Source organism: Cuculus canorus, chromosome Z, assembly GCF_017976375.1.
Source record: "Cuculus canorus isolate bCucCan1 chromosome Z, bCucCan1.pri, whole genome shotgun sequence".
NCBI classification, from domain to species: domain Eukaryota; kingdom Metazoa; phylum Chordata; class Aves; order Cuculiformes; family Cuculidae; genus Cuculus; species Cuculus canorus.
The window spans coordinates 62,895,895-62,918,691 of record NC_071441.1 but is presented as its reverse complement, the minus strand read 5'-3'; the positions used below and the strand labels follow the sequence as shown (position 1 = coordinate 62,918,691).

Sequence of the window (22,797 nt, the reverse complement as noted above, 5' to 3'; positions counted from 1 at the left end):
AACCACAGAGACTTTTGTTTCAATCATCTGCTTAAAAGTAAATTTAGTGATAGCATGGAGAGTCAAACCCGTTGTCCACTACCAGCCAATGCACGCTAAGGCACGGAAGGTGCATTGCTTTCTCCCTTGTTCAATTCCTAGTACTGACTGTGGATGACTGGCACTTTTACATTTAAAACAAACTGAAAGTGCCTGAATATCCTTTAGAAGTATTTTTATTGTCACATGTAATAAATTTTGGTAATATTGATCCACTTTAAATAAAGCCAAACACTTAGATCACCAAACTTTATCTCATTCTTATGCTACTGTGCAGTTGTGGAGAAAGAAAGGGAGGAGTAGGGAAAGAGAAGATAATGAAGGGTATGAATAGCCAAACTTTCCAACTACTAAAATACTACATAAGTCTGGCAGAATTAAACTCTGTGGTGAGCAAATTGTCTATTTCACATTTTCTGTAGTGCACTGTGGCTCTGCCTTCTTACTACACTGATCTGCAGACATGTCTGGTTATGCAAGGAATACTGAGAGTTAATATTCCTCACATCTGATTTAGTACCAGGTCTAGAAGTGCTGCAGTGCTAAGAACACAACCACTCCAGGAAGAAGTTTGTCATCACCTCACAGTGTTCCTCCTGGGCAGTGCAGCTATGCATCACATCTTCTTTCAGACTATATTTAAAGGACAAGTACTAAAGATATTGAAGTCTTACTAACTCATTAGAAGCTCCTTTTAAATTTATCATTTTCCCATTCCACAGGATACGATTTAAAGCACTTAACCATATTTCTTTTGGTTTTGTTTGTTTTGGGTTTTTTACTATGTTACTAAATTTCATGATTTCTATGCATTCATTAATGAGTTCTATGTTTACTTGACAGCTAATAACAAAAGTCTCCTCTACTTCTATTTATAAAAGTCCTATTGAACACCACTTTATTTCTCTATCTTCAATTCTAGTACAGGAACTTACTTTCAACAGGGAGAGCATCCTTATTTTCCAGCTATATCCTGAACAGCAAAAGTGACTTTTATTCCTTTTTTTAGTCAGTGAGCTAAGAAGAGAGAAGCATTTCAAATACCTCCATGTCTAGGTCACTACCAAAAGTTAAGTTAAGGTTATTTATGGACATTCTTCAAATCCTTTGTACTCTAAAACTTCTGGAGTAAATGGAGGCAGCTTGCAAATACAAGTGAATTTTGCTGTTTACCGCATGGACAGAAGAGCCCCATCCTACTGTTCCTGATTCTGCCTAGACTATACACACTGCTCCCACTATGCTGGACTCATTTATAAGCATATGTGAACCCCATGCTTTAAATAAATAAATAAGTTTAAAAGCCTCTGTTTCTTACAGATACAGAAAAGCCCACATACCTTATAACCTGAAATAAAAGAAGGGAAGAAAGTAAACCAAAAATCACTTTATCTATTCATTTTTTGGTACTGATTCAACTGGAATGGTTTAACAACACAGTAGGAGGAAGCTGGTCCACACAGATACCCATAAACTTAGAAGTTGTCTGCAGTCCATTTCCTTCACACATTTCATCAGTACAAGGACATATAGTGTCGTCCAATGCAAAAGAAATGCATTTTCATCTGAAACAATTACTACGTAGTGGTATAAATGGCTGCTTTCATCTGTGTCTTATAATACACTACTAAGGGATACCTTCTTTATATTTTTCTCATAACAGTAAATACATAAAATTGTGAGAATCAGAGAGGCTCCTCTTTTGCTTTGTATTACTTTCAATGAATCAACATTTTCTAATGCAAAATGTTTGCAAATCTAAGATTTTTATGTATCACTGAGGAATGTTTTCTATTAACAAGGAAGAAATTGAAACATACAGAAATACAAACAGCTTTTTATGCAATACCAGAAAGATTCTGCAACTAACCTCTTTGCTGTGGGTGTGAGGAAAGTACACTGGCTCTGTTTTTAAAGTCAGCTTCAACTGGTGCTGTCTGTGGTTCATCTTAATGACTGTTAAACACAATGTTTTTGCTCACATGGGTCTGAAAACCAAAATTAACATTAGAAAGTTGAATGATGCCATAATGTTGAAATTGTGAAACCGAAGGAAAACAGCCATCCCTTCTAAATTACAGCACGTTGTCACTCCTTGGCGGCAGAAGATAATGTGATTTGTATCTCCGGTATACAATCATCACTTTATTTGCAAAAAAAATGAAACCCAAAATATTCTGTAGGCATTAGAGATTTATACAAAAACATATTATCATTACGTTATGTTTTTCACATGCTAATTCATCCATGAAGGAGACATGCATTGATAACTTTTACTTAGCAAAGTCAACATTGAACTAGAAAGGAAACAAACACTTCTATGAAAAATTCTGCCACTAACTGACTTTTTTCTTGTTCTCCTATGCTTGAAGTATTTATAGCAATGATCATAATCCTACTAGAAGAAAAGCAAACTCTGGTATTGATGTAGTCATCATAATGCAAGTACTACTCAAGTATATACTTAAACATATTTGTTTGAAGTTCCTTTTTTTTTTTCATAATTTACCTATTACTTTTCCCTTCCTACGTAACTTATTTTTTCCTATTATTGCTTGCAAAAGAAATCAGTCAAAAGAACAAGTAAACAACACAAAAGGACAGGTCTGAGATCAGAAAGGTTCTATAGGAATATAATTTCTTATTATGAACATAATTCATAACCAGCAGTGAAGAAGAATGCACTCAGTTCCTTAAAGAGTCTTAGAATATAAATCAAATATTCAGGATGAAAGAAAAAGCCTCTTCTTTTGAAGTGAAGAGACAGCAATTTCTGCAGCTCTGCTCTTTATCTTCCCCAAGCAAGGCAACAGAATGGTCTTGGTCTTACTCATTGTTCAATGTACTGCTCTTGGCTGACTATCAGGTGCAATTTATGTTCTACTTCTTTTACTGGATCAACCCTGACTTTTTTTTAAAAAAATCTATCTATCTATAAAAATATTTTCACAGCACAAAAGTTACATAGTCCTGCAATAAGAAGAAACAGTCCTGCAAACAGTGAAAAGTTCTAGTTCCTCTTGGTCATACCTGCATGAGACATTCTCACCCTTTTTTTTTTTTTTTAATAAACTGACAGGAGACTGACTACCTCAACAACAAGAAAAATCTGCCTCACAATTTCCAAAGATTCAGCAACACAAAAGACAGGACAACCTAAATACAGCCACAGTCCCACTTGCTTACACCACTGAAATAAGGCAGCCCAGATAATGGATAAAGTGCATTGTGAAATTTCTTAAAAAACCACTTCCAACTAAACAGTAATATGAGTTGCCATAAATGAACAAATATGAAAAAAGAGAGACAGTAGCAGATCTGCACAGGCTGACACAAGCACAGGCCACTCTCCTGCAGCAGGATACCTGTTCAAGTCCATTTATACCTGCAGCTCCAATCTCAGCTAACAACTGAGCTTTTTGACCAACATGAGGTAGCCAGATATCAAATCATTTAAGATCAGGAACACAAGTCCCTCTGGTAACTAAAGAATTCACACTACTCTCTGATTGTTTCAAAACCAATAATCAAGTTATCTGAAGGAAGTTAACCGGAGCTGTAGTTCACTTCATGTAACATTTTAAATAAAATATTGATTTAATAATAAAAAGGAGGATTGAGATTTGGAATCTTTTCTTGTTTCTACAAACAATGGAGAATGTGATGAAAGGTGTAACAGCTCCAGAAGACAAGAGAGTAGGAAGAATAGTGACTTACTGGGTGATATAAAAATCCTTGATCTTTTTGAAGATTCTTTACATATGTTCTTAAATAAGGATTGCTTTGGGGTTTAACTCTCCTCGGGTTCCTTTCTTACAAAGCATTCATATGGTAGTTTTTATTAAACAATGTTGTTATTAAAAACTAAGGCATTTCCACTGCTTATTTCCATTTTTCTAAGCTTATCCCCTTCATTAAATTGATAGAAAACACCTTTTCCTTCTATCTGCATTTCAGAAATCAAGATCTGGACAATTCAGATGTTAAAATACTTCTGGGGAATCAAAACTGAGCAGCAGTCTGAAATTATGGCGAATGTTGAATTAAAGCTCTGAGAACTGTTACTGGCCTTTCAGTTTTCAGGTATCAACAATTTAGGAAAAAAAAAAGCTTAATACATTTCCCACCATGAAATTATACAAAAGGAGTTGTTAGTGAGAGGGCATTCAGGAAGCATGGGAGAGAGACAAGAAAGCACCTTTGAAAGAGAGGACAAAGTGTGAGACAGATGTTGGATACCAAAACTGAACAGGAAATTCTGAAAGTCAGATAACACTTAAATTTTCAAAGCAGAGAATTATAATTAACACTGCAATAAAACTGAAATTTACACACATGACAATGCATAGCCGTAGAGTACAGCATCTAATTTGGAGGTAGTAACTGGTTCATGACACTCAGACAAGCCTAGGGACAGAATCCAGAGAAGAAATACAGCACTCTGCTATCAGAGGTGAGTTTATAGAGGAAAAATTGAGCCAAGTTAGGTAAGACCCTCTGCCCTAAAATTATTCAGTGTTATTTTCTCTAATTTAAGATAAAACATAAATATTTTATATAAAATATACAATGCTTGATTTGCATTATTCTAAAATTCCTTGTACACAGTAGCTTTTCTAAGAAGGTAAAAAATTAAACTAGCTTATAGCAGTTGGTAGATGATCTCCTTTGTAGATGATCTCCACGGTAGTGACAAAAGTCAGGCGGACAGCAACAGTTTTCTTTTCAAAAGAAAAAAACAATGGATATGCTCACACATGTGGATACGTTCACACATTGTTGCAGATAATTTTCAATATGTAAACAAGGGAGGTGCTGTGGAATCCCAGGGTGTGAGTAGAATGCACATGACCGAAGCCTTATTTGGGCTGCAAAGATCTCACACACATGCAGAATGAGTTTCTGTCTCCTGCTGCAACTGCTAGGACTTCACTTAGCAACAGGTCTCATTTTACAGATAAAGTATAGTCAAACAACACAAAATGTTGAGTGCATCATGAAAAGCATGTGGGCAGCAGTTGGGGAAAGCATGATTAAGCATTCAGGACCACTGCCTTGCTTAGCCACTTTAATGTAAGGAACACAAAATGAAGCTTTAGACCCTAAATGTGTATTTGTAAAAAAAAGTAATCTTTGTTTGCTGTGAAGATTTTCAAAGTGTGGTTATCTGTTAAAATTTCTGGTTTGATTATTCTTATAATTTTCACTTAAATATTACAAATGTACTATAATGTGTATACAAGGAAACTGCTTCAAGATTGATCTTTAGTTTGATACTTATTACTACACATAAATGGAAATTTAAATAAAAAATCTGTTTTTTCTAGTTTTGTCTGTTTTACCATAGAGTATGTTTTACATTTCAGCTGAAAAAAAGCACACTGCTTTTATACAGCATCTGCTGTTGGGCCATTTGAGATTAATTTGGCACAATTATAGTAAATAACAGATTTATTATCAGATTTTCCTCAGTGGTCGGATGTTTTTTAACTCCAGGTCCCAACAATTCTCCTTGTGAAAGAACGTTTCTTCATAAAATAATCAAAAACACTGAAGACTTTTTCCCAACTAATAAGAATATTAATAGGGTTCATCATCAAAATGTGATAACATGTAAAATATCTTGTTTTGCATGTTAATTCTTCATAATTGCACAGAGCTTTTCAATTTCAAAGCTTTTTACACGAATTAAGTAGATGTCCCTGAAGGCCTTAGGCAAAAATTTCTTTGCCTTCAAAATGAGATTTGCGCTAGACAAGAGCTTTGTGAAAAAAAACAGAACTGCACTTTGTTTTGATCTACTGCCATCACATGTGAGATTAAATATTACCACCATTTTGCAGATGGAACAGCGGAAATAGAAGACAATTGAACAGGACTAACCCTGATCACCTGTAAACTCTGTACCTCACCTTGGCTGTTGCACATTGAGCAAGTGAGAAACAAAATGTGAGATAATTCAATTTGCCAAAGCCATGTCAACATACTGTGCCATTATTTCTTCATTTCCCCACCAAAGACCATGCTGCTTGAAAGTTCAATGATTGCCACCTACTGTACCGCCCCACACACAATGCCTTTGCTCAAGCAGTCAGGCAGAGAAAAATGCATTTGCTAGAATACAGTCAAAAGCTGTTATGTGGTTCTCCGCTTTGCTTCCTCAAATGACATTTTAACAGGCACTTGCTAGAAACAGGAAATTTCCCAAAACCCAGGAGCAATGGTTATTCTGTCATGTCAGACAGAGCGACATTTACCACGGATTGCCACTCAGTATTTTCAAACTGAAGTTTCTTTTCAGTGTCTTTTCACCACACCACAGATACGAAAATGCAAAAGATATTTACAATCTATAAGCTAAAGCATGACTATTTTTTCAACATCCTTTACCACAATGACATTTTTTAGCGAGGACAAGCAACTTCAACAAGCATTCCAATTTGTACTTACCATGTGATTTTTATGCCACTTCATTGGACATAGGGAGTAATACATTGGTTCTTTTTATTGCTGAAGTAGAAAGTGCTCATTACCTATTTATGTTTATATATAGGAAAAAAAACAAGGAGTTGTTTCAAGTGGCATACATCACACTGTTGTAGTGGTTGATTTCCTCAGGATGGTCTTCTGGGGTTTTGGTGCAGTTTGTGGAGGCACAGTCGCAGGTCTCGGAGGAGGAAAGCTATTACTGGGACTTATCCCCAACCCTCCATTTTCCAGAGGGAACGGAGGCAGGGGAGGTGGTGGAGGCGGCAGAGGAGGGCACTGGTGTGGCAGTTTTCCCACAACACGGGCAGGGTCACTGTGCAAGTGAACATCCCTGTTTTTAATGTTATACTGAACATCGCAGTCAGGGCAATAGCCATGGTACTGTACTTTTTCACTAAATCGTACCCGTTCCCTTGCTCCTGACTGAGGACACCGTTCTTTCTCAGGTCTGTGCATCAGAGGCTGCATTGCAGTTTTTTCCAAATTACTGTTTGGTATACAGCATACATCTCCATTTGGGATGCGGTTGGGCCCAACTGCCAAGCCCCCATTTCGCAGTAGGGTACCATTAGTCTTGACAGGGTTGGCTGTAAGAGGCAGCCTTGGAGGCTCATCACACTTGACAGGCGTCAGTCGTGGTGGTGGCAGGGGTGGATTTGGCTTCCGCAGCACAGTGAGGATAGCAGAGGGGTGCGCAGGGGGCTTGATGAGCGGTGCACTGCCCCGCACCTTGACTTTCTCCAAGCTGGAAGCTGTTGTGCTGCTGGAGCTGCTGTTGAGCGTGTCTGTTTTGGAACTGTCTGTCATCTCATCTTCCAGCTGCAAGTCAGAAGTCAGTGTGTCAATCTGGTCAACCACCTGCACAAAACCCAGAGTGAAATTGGTGAGAAAAACTTACTCCAGTGAAAGCACTGAAAAACAAACGGACTCTCCATTATCAGCTTTGTCCTTCCCAGAAATGAAGCACCCATTTTTTTTCGAAACACCCATTTTTTCTTGCCAACGTAAAAAATAACCAAACAACAGCAACAACAATAATAATGGGGATGGCTAGTTTGGTAGCTTATCACCTGAATACAAAAGAAATACAACTTGAAACACTCCGGAATGAAATTTCATTTCTTTCCCTCTGGGCTTCACTTGGCAATATTTTTGTAAGTGAACTGTAATTCTTTTATATTATGCTTTGCCTCCCAGTCCAGGAGGAGACTGAATTATTTAACTTTAGCTTATACATGACAGCTTCTGAATCCAAACCTTCTGCAGAGTATCTTTTAGCTCTGACCTTTCACACAGACTTGTTTAAATATGCATCTCTGAATAGGTGGTATCATACACCTACAATTACAAGTTTAGTACACTCTTTACTGACGATTTTTTAATATAAATACAGTAGTGAGAAGCAACTGGCCTCTTGCATTAGACTGTACTATCTCCCAGTATGAGTATTTTCCTTAAGATCTGAGGTCCTCTGAAGCAATCTTGAAACAGCATTTGCTGCAAGAAAAAAGGAGCTTCATTTCAAAAGTTCCAAGCATCTATTAATTCATGCATTTTTTTCCAAGATTTCCTCTACTATCCATATTTCTATTTGTAGATTCTACAATGTTTGACCTCTTCTAGTCTTCCGGATTCCTTTTTCTACTAAGTTTTTTATAGGACATGTAACTGATGATGCCTTTACTAGGCAGTGAAAATTTGGCATATGATAATTAAACGCTCTTTCCAAAAACTGCATTTCACTCAGTACCTAGTTGAAGGACTGAGTTTTAACCTACAGGTAACTACAACACATACCACAGGAAGTCAGTACACAGTTAAAAATTAATCTTTATCCTTTACATACTCGAAGGATATACATAAAGTAGTCAGTAGCTGAAAAGCTAATAGCTAACTTTGATGCATGACTAAAAAGCTTGTGCCATTGCTTGAGGGTCCTTATGAGAGCTCTGCAACATTTATAGGGGAGAGCTGGACGGGCAAGTATATCTGAAATGAAACTAGATGCCTCCAGTTGTGTCACATATTCAATCCTTCTTACCCTTTTAAGACTTTCATTTCTACTTCCTGCTTTCAATAATTTGGTTCTAATACTTTTGACTTCAAAGTAATCCCATTTTTGAGGAGTATAAGCTATGTGTTAACTGCAAAAAAGTTAAAAGTCATTACTGAAGGCAATGACTCTTTATTCAGTCAAACCAGGAACTCACTCATTTGCTTAGTAGCAAACAGGAAATAATGAAAGCAAAACCATCACAGAATGAAGAGCACTTCATCTTCCACTGCTCATACTGTAGCTAAGAGTAGTAAAAAATTCATAAAAATTCATATGCCACAATTCAATTCACTGCCTTTCTTCTCCTACAAACAGCAAAGATGCAGATAACAACAATTCAGAAAGATGGGTTTCAAGACATCTTTGAACAAAATGTACGATACCTTTTTTCTCCAAGACAAAAAATACTCTTTTATTCACTATTCAAAGCCCAATAACATATTGTATTTTGATTTCTTTTAGTATTTTGATTTTTCTCCAATAAAGAATAACAATTATATTCTTAGGAGACACACATTAATTCCCCAAATAATCAGGATTTAAAATATTAGTCTAGAAGTTCAAAGGTACAGTTGAACTCTGGTAATCTCCTCCAGGATACAGCATATGACTACTCTTGAAAATCTCAAAATAAAGGCAGATAAACTATATCTGTAATAAGAGAATATAAAATTCATAGGAATAAAAACAGTTTACAGGAGAAAGAACTCACCTTGCTTTACATATGCAAACCTAGGCAGAGAGAACTTCTCAAACCAAAACATTGAATCTAACAGAACAAGAAAAAGACAGTCATGTTCTGGGCACGAAGCCTGAAATTTAAGCACCCCTCTGCAAGGTGATTATGGGTTTGTGTAGGGTCTGCCTACATATGTCTGAATATACCATTGAATCCTCTCTTAGAATCCAGTCTGTAACCTTTTAATAAGCTGTAACTGCTGCAGGATGGATTGATGCAACATGAATGAAAGAAACTCCTTGGCAAGCAAAGAAACAAAAATAAGAGCCATATACAGCTGCAGGCAAGACAGAAAGAAACTATATATCTGTAAGGATGCTCTACACAGCAGCACTGGATAGCTTGTACGTGTGACAGTATATTGGCCTATATTACAGTATTAGGAAATATTAAGTGATAATATTCGGTTACTTCTCATTGCTGAATCAGAACTGCATTAAAATGCCAAGAAAGAGACCAGTTTCTTTTGCAATTGGCTCATTCCATCAAAACCTACTTTTCCTTCTCCTCCATTTCCTACCATGACAGCCCCCTCAAGGGGGACCTATTACCATGCAGGATCTTACAAACCGACATCGCATAGCCATGCACTACTGACATGGTTATTGTACAGTTAGCTATGGATAAATGTCATTAAAATTATTCAAATAATATATTAAATCTTCTCTGTCTTAATAAAATTCAGTCACATTCTCCAATATCAAATAACAAACAAAGAAGAAAATAAAATAACAAAAAGCTGTTTTAATATTGTTTTAGCACATATACAAATTTCTAATAATTATATGGTTTGGAAGAAGCAGTCACAAATGGTGGCTTCTTTGCTTTAGGCCTCGTGTACAATAAAAATATTGTTCCTGTTTCACATTTTACAAAATAAGTGCACTCCATGCAAAGTAATTCTATAGAAATAAAACCTGGTATTTACGATTTTGAGATGGACAAGTAAAGTTGATATTCCACTGATGCTGTGAGATATAACTGTAATTATGCAGCTGGATACGTGTCATAAAATGGCAGATCCTGCTGGATACTTGCATATAAAAAAACTTGGAGAAAACTTGCATATATTCCAACTGTCCTTCTGACAGTGCAAAAAATTTCTCAAGCTTATCAGGAACGTCTGTTACAAACTGTCCTTGAATTTATATGACTACAGTGTTTATATCTTGCCCTCTGGTCAAATACATAGTACACATCAGTATTTTTTTGTCACCTACCCATTTGTAAAACATAAAACCAGCATGAAATGGCTCTGACATAACAACAGAGTTTATGTGTCTAGATTCATTCCTACCACAAGTGGTGATTCTGCTCACTGTTATTTTCTTTTGTATTTTTTGTCTGAGAAAGGAAAAATCATGTAAGATGAAAAAGCAACAGAGATCCAGTAACTAATACAATAAAACTCATGTAGTTTTATCTAAAAAAAAAAAAAAAGGAAAAAAAAATGCGAGTTGAAAAAAATAAGTTTAATTTCATAATACATTTCTTATGGAAGTGAGGGAAAGAATATTTGGAAGCAAAAAAGTTGCTCTACTTGTGCAGAATTTGTCCATTTTTCAGTTCTGGAATATAACAGGACTTGGTTCCCATGCACAAGCACGTGGGAGACATCCTTCTATAGCCTGAGGAGGTCTTTAGCCATAAACGGATTTGAGTTCTGCAGAGATCTCACTTCTGCCTTGCTAGCAATATCCTGAGGCAACAAGCTCTGTATGATCCAGTGCGACACTCCTGAATGAACCAGGACATCATCTCATTCCTACTGCCTTTCTGGGTTGTTAGTGGACAAGAACATTAAGTGCCCAGCATGGACACAGTTATTTCTCTAGCTGACCCCAAGAAATTATCAAAATTCTACTAATATGTACAGAACCAAAATATTTCACTCTGGAATCTAAATTGTTCAACAAGTGAAGCCTGTGCTTATAGCATCTCTTTATCCTTAGAAACATGGGTGAACCTTTTGAATGGAATCACAGAATCACAGAAGCTTGTTTGTTTGTTTGTTTGTTTGTTTGTTTGCTTCTTACAGGTAGTGAGCACCTTTATCACACAATGATCAGAAAAATAAATTATTTGTACAAAGCAAATTTAATATAATATTATGTTAATCCCTCATCTCCAGTTTACTGTTTGAATACAATTTTGTATTTTCTTGTCCTCTTAATTATTTATTTAGACTCTCAAGCTTTTTTTAGACAATTTTAATGTTAATTTTCTGCTGAATAAATGCTATTAATAGTACATACCAAAGAAGTACAAATTAAAAAAAAAAAAAGAGGGAAGCTCATCAAAGAGGACATCTGAAAGAGAAAACTCTAGAAAGGGAGAAAGGGTACAAATGAAATAAAGTACCTGTGTAGGAGCTGACCAATGGGTATCAGGAATAAGAAAAGCAAATATAGTAACCAAGCATTGCTTCATCCTGACAACATGCCAGGTAGTAGCTACTAAGGGTAGGCATGAGGGAAGATCATTAGGTTGTAGGAAGACAGTGCAAAGTAAAACAGTGATCGCACTCTGGATACACTTGAGCAACACTGCATAGAAGTTGAAGAAGTTAATAATTGGATGAATATTGTAAACATGACTCTTGAGAGCAAAAGAATAAAGAAAGCTAGAAAAGAAAAGGCAGCCATGTAAGAGCGCATTTCCCAAGGAGCTGGCAAAACATTTGAGTTAATGAGTAAAGTTCTGGGAGCATTTGTAAGACATGCTGTGTGCAGATGTTTATACACGTACCTTTTAAATTTACACAAGATATATAGTGACATTGCATGAGTTTTTATTCCCCCTTCACTAAGATTAAACATGAACACGATTTCTGTGGTATTTGTAAGATAGAACCTTAAGTAAACTGAGACCAAAAATTACTATCTGGAGACAATTTTCCCACCTCCTAGAGTGAACAGCATATTAAACTGCAAGAGAAAATGTGAAGTTCCTTGTGGTATACAGAGACAAGAGTAAGTTATGTACTGCTGGAAAAAAAAACCCAAACTTATTAATGTGTACTTAGACTGAGAAATTCTATGCAGCAACCACCAGTGTATGGAGAATGAATCAGCACTATTAAAGTAAGGAGGTCAAAAGGACATAAATACTATGCACCCCCAATAAAAAAAAGGAAAAAGAATTGGAAAAACAAAGGAAGACATCAAATTTGCAAACAATGTTGTAATGCAAAGGTATCTTACAATTAACCCCATCCCTCAAGTTATCAAATTCTTGTACTGAACTGCTAAAAAATACAGATCTAGCACAAATTACTCGTTTTCCATTAAGGTCAAAGTCCAGTCCCTGTTTAAAGTAACTGAGAACCTCATTCAAGAAAATATCTTGTGATTCTAAAAAGCAGCCTATGCTAGCCTAGTATTTCCATTGTTTGAGTTGTACTTGTAAGCTTTGTTTTTCTGCCTCCTCTGCTAAGGCACTTTTGTGGGTGAATACTGGAACTTGATTGGACCGGTACTCAAAACTTAATATTTTTTACTGGATGCCAGACTCTTATTATAAGAACTAACTGGCAATAAGACCAAAATATGACACAGAAAGTAACAGTTTATTTTACTTCTTACTGTTATCCCTAAACTTCTCTTAAAAGAGAATCTACTACCACTTTTTGCAGTGTTCCTCTTTGTGTGATTACGCAATATACATCCACAAATGCATATGTAATCTACTGAGAGTTTTATTATCTCCTGACAATGAATGTTTCACGAGGTTTGGTTTTCCTTCTGTTTAAAGCTAGCAGGAAATGAGGCAGTAAGGTACTGATGTTCAATGAATACGTAAACCACTAGCTGCACTCAATCCACCACAGAAAATTGCTGTGCTTTCTTTCAGCTCTTGAATAAAGAAGTAAATTGCTTTTCAGAAAGAAAAGTAATATACTATTAAGGATTCATAAACTTCTAAGTTCACAGAACTTCAAAATTATTTCTCCTAACATGTCCAGTCATTTTCACTCTTTTGTATGTTCTTCAAAGTTTCGTGTCGATTTAAGAGTAAGATTTCCTTTTTAAAATTAATTGCTTCTGTACGAGCTAGTATCTACGAAAAAAAAAAGCTGCATAAGCAAAATGGAAATGGTTCTTAGCTGTGATATTACTTCTGACATTGAATAATTATTATCCATATACTACATCTTAGTTCTATACCACAACAGTGTGCAGCTATGAGATTTAACAGTTTGCTGAAGTTTTCCAGAAAACAAATACTTACAGATAATGATCTTGATTTTAAATCAACTGAAAACAAGTCAGGTCATGAGACTAGCACAAATTTTTTTTTTCTTACTTTGAACTAAAAGATTACCAGGGAAAAGAACAAAAAAATAGATGTTATTCTTTAAATAAGTGCAATAAAAATGTCTTAATTTCATTATTTTTTAAGCAATTCCAAAAACTCGAAAAGTTTGGCATGGATAAACTTTGCACTGTAGGTGCAAAAATTAACCATATGACAAGCCAGAAGAAATATGTAATTAACAATAAAACAGCAATCTGCACTAATACAAAGAGGCTACTTTTGCCTTAAGTAAAGAACTGGCAAACATGCTGTGCCAACAGCTTTAACATCTTATGACTGCATCTCTAATCCTACAAGAAGTTGTTTGCTTGCTGTAATTACTACAGGAATCTTTAAGACAAGCTGACAAATGATTTACTTTCCCATCACCTTAGTTCATTATTTCTTGCGGAGTTATTAGTCCTTTGTGGACAGAAGTGAACTGTCACAGAGCTAGTAACAAATGAAAGGGAGGTCCCTTTATAGTTTAAGGTGCGTAACATCAGAATAAGACACTCTTCTCAGGTGCTTATAATACAGATTTAGCCATCAATAGTCATACTTTTTGCATTTAGCTAACATCTCTACACTGCCTCTTCCCAGTCTTCAGTGAATACTTCTTTCAGCTCAAGGAGAAATGGAACCAAATTTAGACTAAAAAATATGTTTATAATGTTGTGTAAATTACAGAATTGCAAACAGAAATCAAAAAAAGAGCTGTACAAGCAGATACAAGTGGTCTATTTAGTACAACATGGTGAAAAACTACATAAAGCAAGCGCCCAGACAAGAACAAAAGGATAGAAAAAAACACATAGAAATGTTTCTGTAAAATTTTATTGAAGTCTCAAACAATTTCTAACTCAAGAACTTCTTAACAGATTTTGCGTTAAGTAGATCTTGACATATTTATCTACTATGAACACGCCTACTTCTGCTTGAACCTGTACAAGATTTAGCATCAGCAAAATCCTGCAGTTTCCTACCTTCAGTATACAGATATATGACCTAATCCTCTTTCTGGTTGAGTGAAAATACATAAGTTTTTATAAAATGCTCCATGGATTTGCATAACACTTAATTGTTCTGTAAAAGCAAAGCCATGTAAGCCACCACAGACTTGGAATTTGGTTTGGTTTGTTTATTTTTAAGTAAAATACATTATAAATGTCTGCAGAATAAAAAATGATAACCTTACATAAGGAAACAAAAATTCAAATAGCTGCCTACACCCAGCACTTCTGTGCCACCAGTAATAAGTTATAATACAAGTTTTACAGTGTGATCAGGTCTGTTTATGTTCAGATATTGTAGCGAAGTGCTAGAGAGGAATCTGATATTTGACTTAATACAGATTTCCAGGCAGATTTAGAATTCAGCTTTCAGGAGATGACTCTTAGAGTAGCTCCTCAAACAGCTCAGTCACCCACCCTGCAGCATCAGCAAGGGTCAGGGTTAGTGTGAGACAACCAGCGTGAAGGTATCTAAAGACCAACACCATCCCAAGCAAACTTACACAACCCAACTTAATAAACAACAGAATAAAAACCACATGCAGTTGTTGCCACCAGAAAGTTTTTGCTAAAGAACACGTTAGTAACTTTAGCAAACTACTACTAGCCTTTGGAGTACATTATACAGTCATTGATTCAACCTTATCCTCTGTACATAAATGAATTCAGAAATATATTGTTTTCAATGACAGGCTTTACTAAACTGTACTCTGACATTTTGACACAGACTGACCACCAATAGGCTGGATGTAAATACATAAGCGGAAATTTAAGCGTACACTGGACTCCAATAAAACCATGAAAGCTCAGTATCAGTAGCTTAGCATTTCAGGGAAAGAAAACTATGAAGCCCTACTAAAATTCTTAAAAGGAAAAGACTTCTTTTCCATGAAGGAATTAAAAATGAAAATAGAAAAGGCAGTTTGCTGGTATCTGTTTTCCCCTTTAAGAACTTAACAAAGCCATGGTAATATCTCTGTGCACCATTTTGGATGAGGTTTGCTAGAGAAGCTCCTTCAAAAGATCAGACACAGAGACGAAGGCAGGTATGTGGCAAGTATTCACAGCATGAAGAATAGTATAATTATAGTTCCTGTCACACACAAAAGAACCCTGATAAACTCACAATAAACAAACGGAAAACCTCAGAAGCTAAAGTAGAAAAGCAAGTTCAAAGAACAATTGTAACAAACAAAAAAAAATAGCAGCTCAAAGACATTAACTGAAATAAGTCAGCGTTTCTTATGAAGGGTAAAAGATTTTCGTACTTCCAGTGAAACAGTCACGTCACCTTGGGGTTTGGCAATATTGGAAAGTAATTAATTTCACAGAAGTAAAGCGGATTAAATCTGGTTTTATGTCATATCTAAAGAAACAAAGAGACGGTACTTGTCTTAAATCTGGTCAGGGAATGCAATGATTTCAATAAAACTCATTACTCAGGCTGTAAGACAAACTGCAACTCAGACTTAACAGTAGAAAAGAAGCCTCTCCCTGAGTTATCAGTCATGCTTTCCTTTCCTCTCCTCTCTTCCCTACACCCAAAACATCTAAGCATAGCAAATCAACTCACATAGTTGAAATAACACACAGGATGTGTATCTATATGGGCAGTAGTCTTAACTGAGAGGTATTAAAGAATAAATATCAAGAGTAGCAAGTGAATGTCGCACACTTGTTCTAAAGATTGACAAAAACTCACAACTAGAAAAACGGACCTTTATGCACCAGAGAAACAAATGAGAACTACATGATAAAATAAAAACCAAAGTTTAATTTCATATCACTTATAAAGAAAACTGCAACTTAAAAGGAAAACAGATATTTTCCCGTTATTGTTACACTGATATCATTTATATGCTTGGGTTTTTTTGTACTCTTCGAGTTTAGGTTTGAGAGTGTAGTCATAGCCCGCATGACCATCTAAGCTCATGAAAGTAACAGAACAATGCTAATTTTCTTTTTGGGCACTACTCTTCATCTGATGCCTGAAAACATCTAATGTCAGACTTCAACAAGGAGAGAATATAAGCAGTTTATTATTTGGTTTTCAAACACTTTCTCCTAAATTTGTGGAATTATAAATTTTATTTTTCAAAACACTAAGACTGCTGACCTATATTTTTATTCTACTAGAAGAAAAACTTTGAAAAGGATCAAGCTGGACATGTTACAAATGCATTTGACCAACTATAGCTGCAGAAATTACTTTTTAATTCATTGGCATAAATCAGGACATTTAAAAGATACATTGCTAATCAGCATTCAAGGCTTATAAACATACAAAAGTGACAAGGAAATCTATGTGGAAACCTTGTGTACTTGTTTCAATAATACTCCCTGACAGTGGATCTCCTTTGTTTACTATAAGTTGGCCAGAGACTATTAGAGCTGTGAGACCTCAGCATGTATTCTGAATCAAATGTATTTGTCTAAATCAGTATTTGAGATGCTAGAGCTTACTACTGCTTTTCCCTCTTAAAACAGGTAACAAAATTGAAAATGGCTGCAAGTTAGCAAAAAACCTACGGAATGGGTAGTCTGTGCACTCTCATTACTTCTAGTGGTTCCCAAATAAAAGTGTCGCAAAATGCTGAAAATGCAGTACCTTAAAATATCGAGATTTTGGTCCCTACATAACAACCTTTCCTATAAACATTAGTTCATAATGAATACATATAAAGCTATTTGCCTAATCAGACATCATATTAATTTAAATCAAAGCTAAATATTTGTCTAAGCTCTTAACTATTAATGTGAACAGCATGTAGAAGCTGCTTAAAGTATGTGCAACCTTAAGCTATTCATTCTTACCATGAAGAGTGAAAGTTCCCCTGTAGGACTGAAAAAGAGTCCCACTATTCATATAAATAGTTTCCTAGGTACACTCTTCAAATACACCAATAAAAGCTACTGTGGAAAAAAAGAAGCCCTTTTAACATTATAGGTCTGAAAAAGAATTTAAAATATTTAGCACACCCAAAAGAATTTTCTGAGAAGCTGATAAACAGCTCTACTGCAATTCTTTTGTGTTAACTCCAGTCTTAAGCACTGGCTATACTTCTCCGATTTTAAATAAACCACTTCACTGGGCATAGTCTTAATCAGCATCCTTCCTTTTCCTCTGAAGGTCTAAAGGAAACTCCAGAAATAAATGTTTAATATTCTTTTGTTCTAAAAACAAAAAGATGTTTCCAAGAACAGTCAATATATCTTTTTGAAGACCACAGGTTGTGCTGATCAATTTTATGATTGAAAGGATTTTATTACCCTGAAATACTACTCTGAGTCTAGATGGCCTCCATATTTTAATATTTCAGCACAATTTTTGTTACAGCTCCAAAGCCACATTTAAGCCCAAATGAAATTTGCAATGAATTTACATTAATCTGAAAGCACTAATTCCAAGGCCATTGGACATTTATTAATATACAGTTTCAGCAGAGCCGAACAGAACTGCAGGATTTAGTTCAGTACACACATTTCTAACCAGTCCTTTTGGCTTTAAAACGTGACCCAAAATTGTGCAATCCATTAAGTTTTATTTGAATTAAAAGTCTGAACAAATCCAAAGTTCAAAGCAATTTTTTTATGAAATGACAGCATCGTCTGCTTTCTAGAGTGAAAAAAATACCGAAGAAGCAGGCTTTTCTTTTTCAGATATACCACAATACTCTTTCTGTCGATGTGGTTTCAAAGAAAGCTTCTGCTTATACAATAGGTTGAATTATCTGCCTCAGTAAAAATAATGTTATTGATAATGATGACTATTATTAAGAAATTTTGAGGTTCTTTCAGCTTACTTAAGCTTACTTCTCCCCTTGCCCTCCCAGGGACTTGCTGGTGACATCTGGAAGTAAGCATGCTATAGACATTGTTCCAAGAATGAGTAAACAGAATAGATGTTGTAATACTGACCCTACTGAAGGCTTCTTGGGACCCAATTTGACTTTTTCCATCTGGATGTACTGGGCAGAATTCATAATAGGAAACTGCAACTGGTGAGCTTACACCACTAATAAATGATAGTAATGAATCAGTCAAACCCTGTAACCAGAGAAAGTAACTGTAATGAACCATGTAGGTTTGAAGTGAATACTTGGTTGCCTTTTAATTATTAGTTGCTTCAAGTTCGATGGCATCTGCTCACACTGCATCAAACATGTTTAAGGAATTTAATTAAAAGCCACAGAATATTCTATCTTAATATTTATGTATAACATTTTTTTGAAATTCCTATAAATAAAATGCCTCAAGTGCATAAGTGAAATATAAAAATGAGTTTTAACTTTGGTTCTATATACTAGATGCATATGAAAATGCTATAAAAGTTTCTTTAGACTCAGCTCTCCATGGCTTTGGCCTAAACCACATTTTTGATTCGATATGCTAAGTATCTGAAGAAGGCTAATAAAAATATAACTTAGTCAAAACTTTTGTTCTTTTAGACAGATACCTAAATATGATTCCTGCAAGTCTCTAGTACAGTTTTATATGTATTTCAAACAGCAAATAAGAGCAAACTGCAGCTAATGTTTTTTTTTTACAAGATAATATAAGAAAAGTATTTAGCTATAATTACGGTATTCACATTAGCATAATATGAACATTTCGCAGGCAGCTTTTTAAACACATTCAAATAATGTAATCTAATGTTACACATTTACACAGTTGGTTGCTTACTTTATAGTTAAAACGGAATTTAAACAAAATCATTTATTTCAGAGTTTGAAAAAAGCTTTCTATCTGCCTTCCAGTCAAGAAAAAATTACCATAAATCAAGGATTTGTGGGGAGCAAAGGTGTAGGAGCAGGGTTACAGCTAATACTTGCAATGAGATACACATTCTGTTTGCTGAGCCTTAAAAACACTTGAACATCTTTAAGATATCTTTAAGATTTAGGAAGCATTTACTAGCCTTCAAATTTAGTATTATATTTGCACTACTAATCATTCCAACAGGAAAAAAAAATTCAGGGAATCTGTAGCTCAAATATTTCCAGCAACTTTGAATGAAGTGTTTGTTGCAAAGTGTGCCAAAACACAATACTGTAGATGTTTTTTTTCAAGTAATGTCTAACAAAGTTTTAAGCCCATTAGCTCCTGCTCTTGGCACAGTTACCGGCTCTCCCAATTCTGTTCCTGGTTAAACATCAGGCAGGTTATAGAGCAAGAAAACAGAAAGATTCCTTTGCTTTTGCATAATCTGGAAAGAAGATGGTCCTGTTATTCTTGTAATGTGATTACAATCACAGCACTATCAAAACCGAATTTGGCCATGTCACGTGGAGTTATCCTTGATAACGTGGCTCTGTATTATCAGTGCGTGTGGTCCAGTCCCTCTCCTGTGTAGTCAATGCAGATGCCTCCACATTTGTGGCATAGGTTTCCCTACAGTGCAGTTACTCTTGCTATTTTTAATGCAAGAGAGAGACATGACTTATCAGAAGTATTAATTAAAGGCTGAAGGCGAAATTCAAGAGGTCTGTTTCCCTCAGTAAATGAATAGCTGTATTACAGCAGGAAACTGCAGTGATAGACCTATATTGATGCAGAGAGCAGAAAAAACATTTCCAAGGAGATTTGCAAAACAGTGGTTTGCAGGGTGAGAAAGTCCCTGCCTTGGAGATTCAGGGTGGTAAACTGCAGTCAAAATTCAGCAGAGCTACTCCAACAAATTACAAGGTCAAAATGATGCACTACTTGAAATGAATTGTTGACATCTAGCTTTGAAAGCTTGTCTGTTTTTTTGGCTTCCCTACAAAGCATTTTCAGTTGAGTTAGCATGTTGAGAAAAAAAGCTATGGAATAATTATTTTAAAATTAATTTTTTCTGTAGTGACAACAAAAATTATGAGGAAAATCTGATCTGAACCTCATGGAGAGAGGAGGAAAAAAAGTAGATTTCTGTGTTTGCTGGACATTCATTTCACATTGTCATCTGGACTTTACAAGACATGAATACTTTTTCCTCCTCTCCCTCTTTTCTTTTTATTTTATATTTTTTAAATATATAGTAGGCAGCAGCACAACTTCTGTTCAGGTTAATTTCAGCAATCCCTCAAGTACTGAATAATTTATTTGACTGCCACCCACATTACTAATCCATTTTGAAGACCCCGTCATACCCAGTCCCTATAATTCCCAATCCCTTTCTGATAATTGCAGTGCTTGTGGCAGCAGGAATGAAATGTTTTGTATCTATTACATTGAAGTGGTTCTTAGATGTAAAGACCGGAATTTTTCCAGTGCTGCTGGCAGGATGTGCATAGAAGCACTAGCAAAACACTTCAAGTGGCTGCTTTAGCTGCAAACCTATGAAGGTCATCTTGATTGTCTCTATTTCAAAAAAAAATGCAGTCCTACTGCTCAAAAGAACATGGCTGGTGAGAAGAAAAGATGTTATGTACAACAGACCTTTGGTATATGCATTAGCATTTTACCATCAATCTCATCTACTTTTGTTCTACACAACATAATCAGATAGCATTGAACAAATAATCATTTTGTTTTATGGGCTATTAGTGAAAGGAAAATTATATAGGTAAACATTATAGCTATAATTTGTATTTTAATACTGTGATCTAGAATTTTAGAGTCAAGATTTGCCCTTTTAACAAAGCAAACATAATCTGCAAATGTAGATACTTGGGGTTCAGACTCATAAAACAAGCGTATGTACCAAAGCGAAGTGTATATATGTCTCACACAAGAAGTGTTGCAAACTCTGTCAAAAACTTCATCTGTACTTGAAAAATAAATCAATCCTGAAATGCTTGAAAATCAAGTTCTGCAAATTAAAGTTTTAAATGAAAATTACTGAAAACATATAGATTTAACATTTAGTTTTTTGAAAGGCATGAGAGGTTATTAGTTTTAGTCAAACCAATTATATTTTGTTGTGTTAAGAGTGTAAGATCTGACTCATTAGGTAGCTCAAAAAGAGAGATCTCTGTTTAGAGAGTATAATTTTGAACATTTAAATGACTACTAGTTAATACTTTATTTGTATGACATTCATACTATGTACTAAATATTGCTATTTAATATATGTGTCTGATGTCATCACTCATTTCTGTGCAGCATGATTGTGACACACATCAACTACCTTCTTGACAGAAAGTACTAGCAAAAATGTTGGGAAATAAAGATCACAACTTCAATGTACAAACAAGGATCATAGTTATTTCTACTATTGTTAATGCCAGAACAATTACAACAAAAGTAGCTCTGCAACACATTTTTAAGTGTTTAAGCTTTCCCCCAACTCTTCTCTCTTCTTTTACATTTATTAGTGTACAAGTATTGTTAAATGTATATATGAGATTTTATATTTTACATCTGCTATCAAATATTTACAATATATCTAGTCAATCTGCTGAACGCTGCATTTTGTCTGTTCTTTTCACTAGGTTAGTAATGAATAAAAGCTGAATTACAGTTTTAGCCTAACAGTTACAAGAGCAGCCTTTTTGCGTTGATAAAAGCATTACTAGAAAAGGCGTCCACTGATGATTCCTCTCCCCATGACCAGTCATAGTAGATTTTCAGTCTTGATTTTACCTCCTGAAGTATTCTGAAGGTCAAAAATTTCCTCCTTCTCCAGATTAAGAAGTGTAAAAACATAATCATACCCCAAGAAAACACCATGTAGTCATAGAACACACTCTTATGCAATCACAGATGTTGCAGCTGAAGGAGTAATTCATAACATATTTTTCATATCTGTTTGTGACAGGAAAAACCCACAATTGTTTTGAATGTAGTTGTTACCTATTCAGATAATATGTAGTCTCCAGATAATCTTAAAAGAGATCACAGGAAATAGATGCATGCCTAATGGTTTCTAATTTCTAGCTCTGCATTGACGTAATTGTTGTGATAACTCAAGAAACAAGCTTCATCTTTAAATGAACTTACTCCTTATCTCATATTCATTTAGACAGTACACTCTCGAACAAGAGAAACATTTCTCATGTGCGCAACCCTTCCTACAAAATATGTGCTACTTGTCCCTATAATACTACTCTTCAACACTACTGCAGAGCAGAACATTGTTAACTAATCTTGTTGGCTAATAGGTTCTCGCTACAGCAGGATAAATAAAACACTTGTAGTTAAATTTCAAGTGCAGATGTTTCAAAATTCAAATTTGGCTTTTATTA

General features: G+C 35.3%; 1 protein-coding gene across 12 annotated transcripts in view; it reads right to left on the bottom strand.

Annotated features, from left to right (window-relative positions):
* The window catches only part of PRR16 (proline rich 16), a 200,663-nt gene that overhangs the window by 85,591 nt on the left and 92,275 nt on the right, over window positions 1–22,797 (bottom strand). For 10 of the 12 annotated variants that reach the window (XM_054054528.1, XM_054054531.1, XM_054054534.1 and 7 more), the window contains exon 2: window positions 6,490–7,386. In XM_054054528.1, the coding sequence (XP_053910503.1) occupies window positions 6,628–7,386 (759 nt within the window). In that variant the 3' untranslated portion in view covers window positions 6,490–6,627. Of the gene's footprint in view, window positions 1–1,909; window positions 2,028–6,489; window positions 7,387–22,797 lie in introns of all 12 variants that reach the window. The other 2 variants (XM_054054538.1, XM_054054536.1) reach the window with 1 other exon arrangement.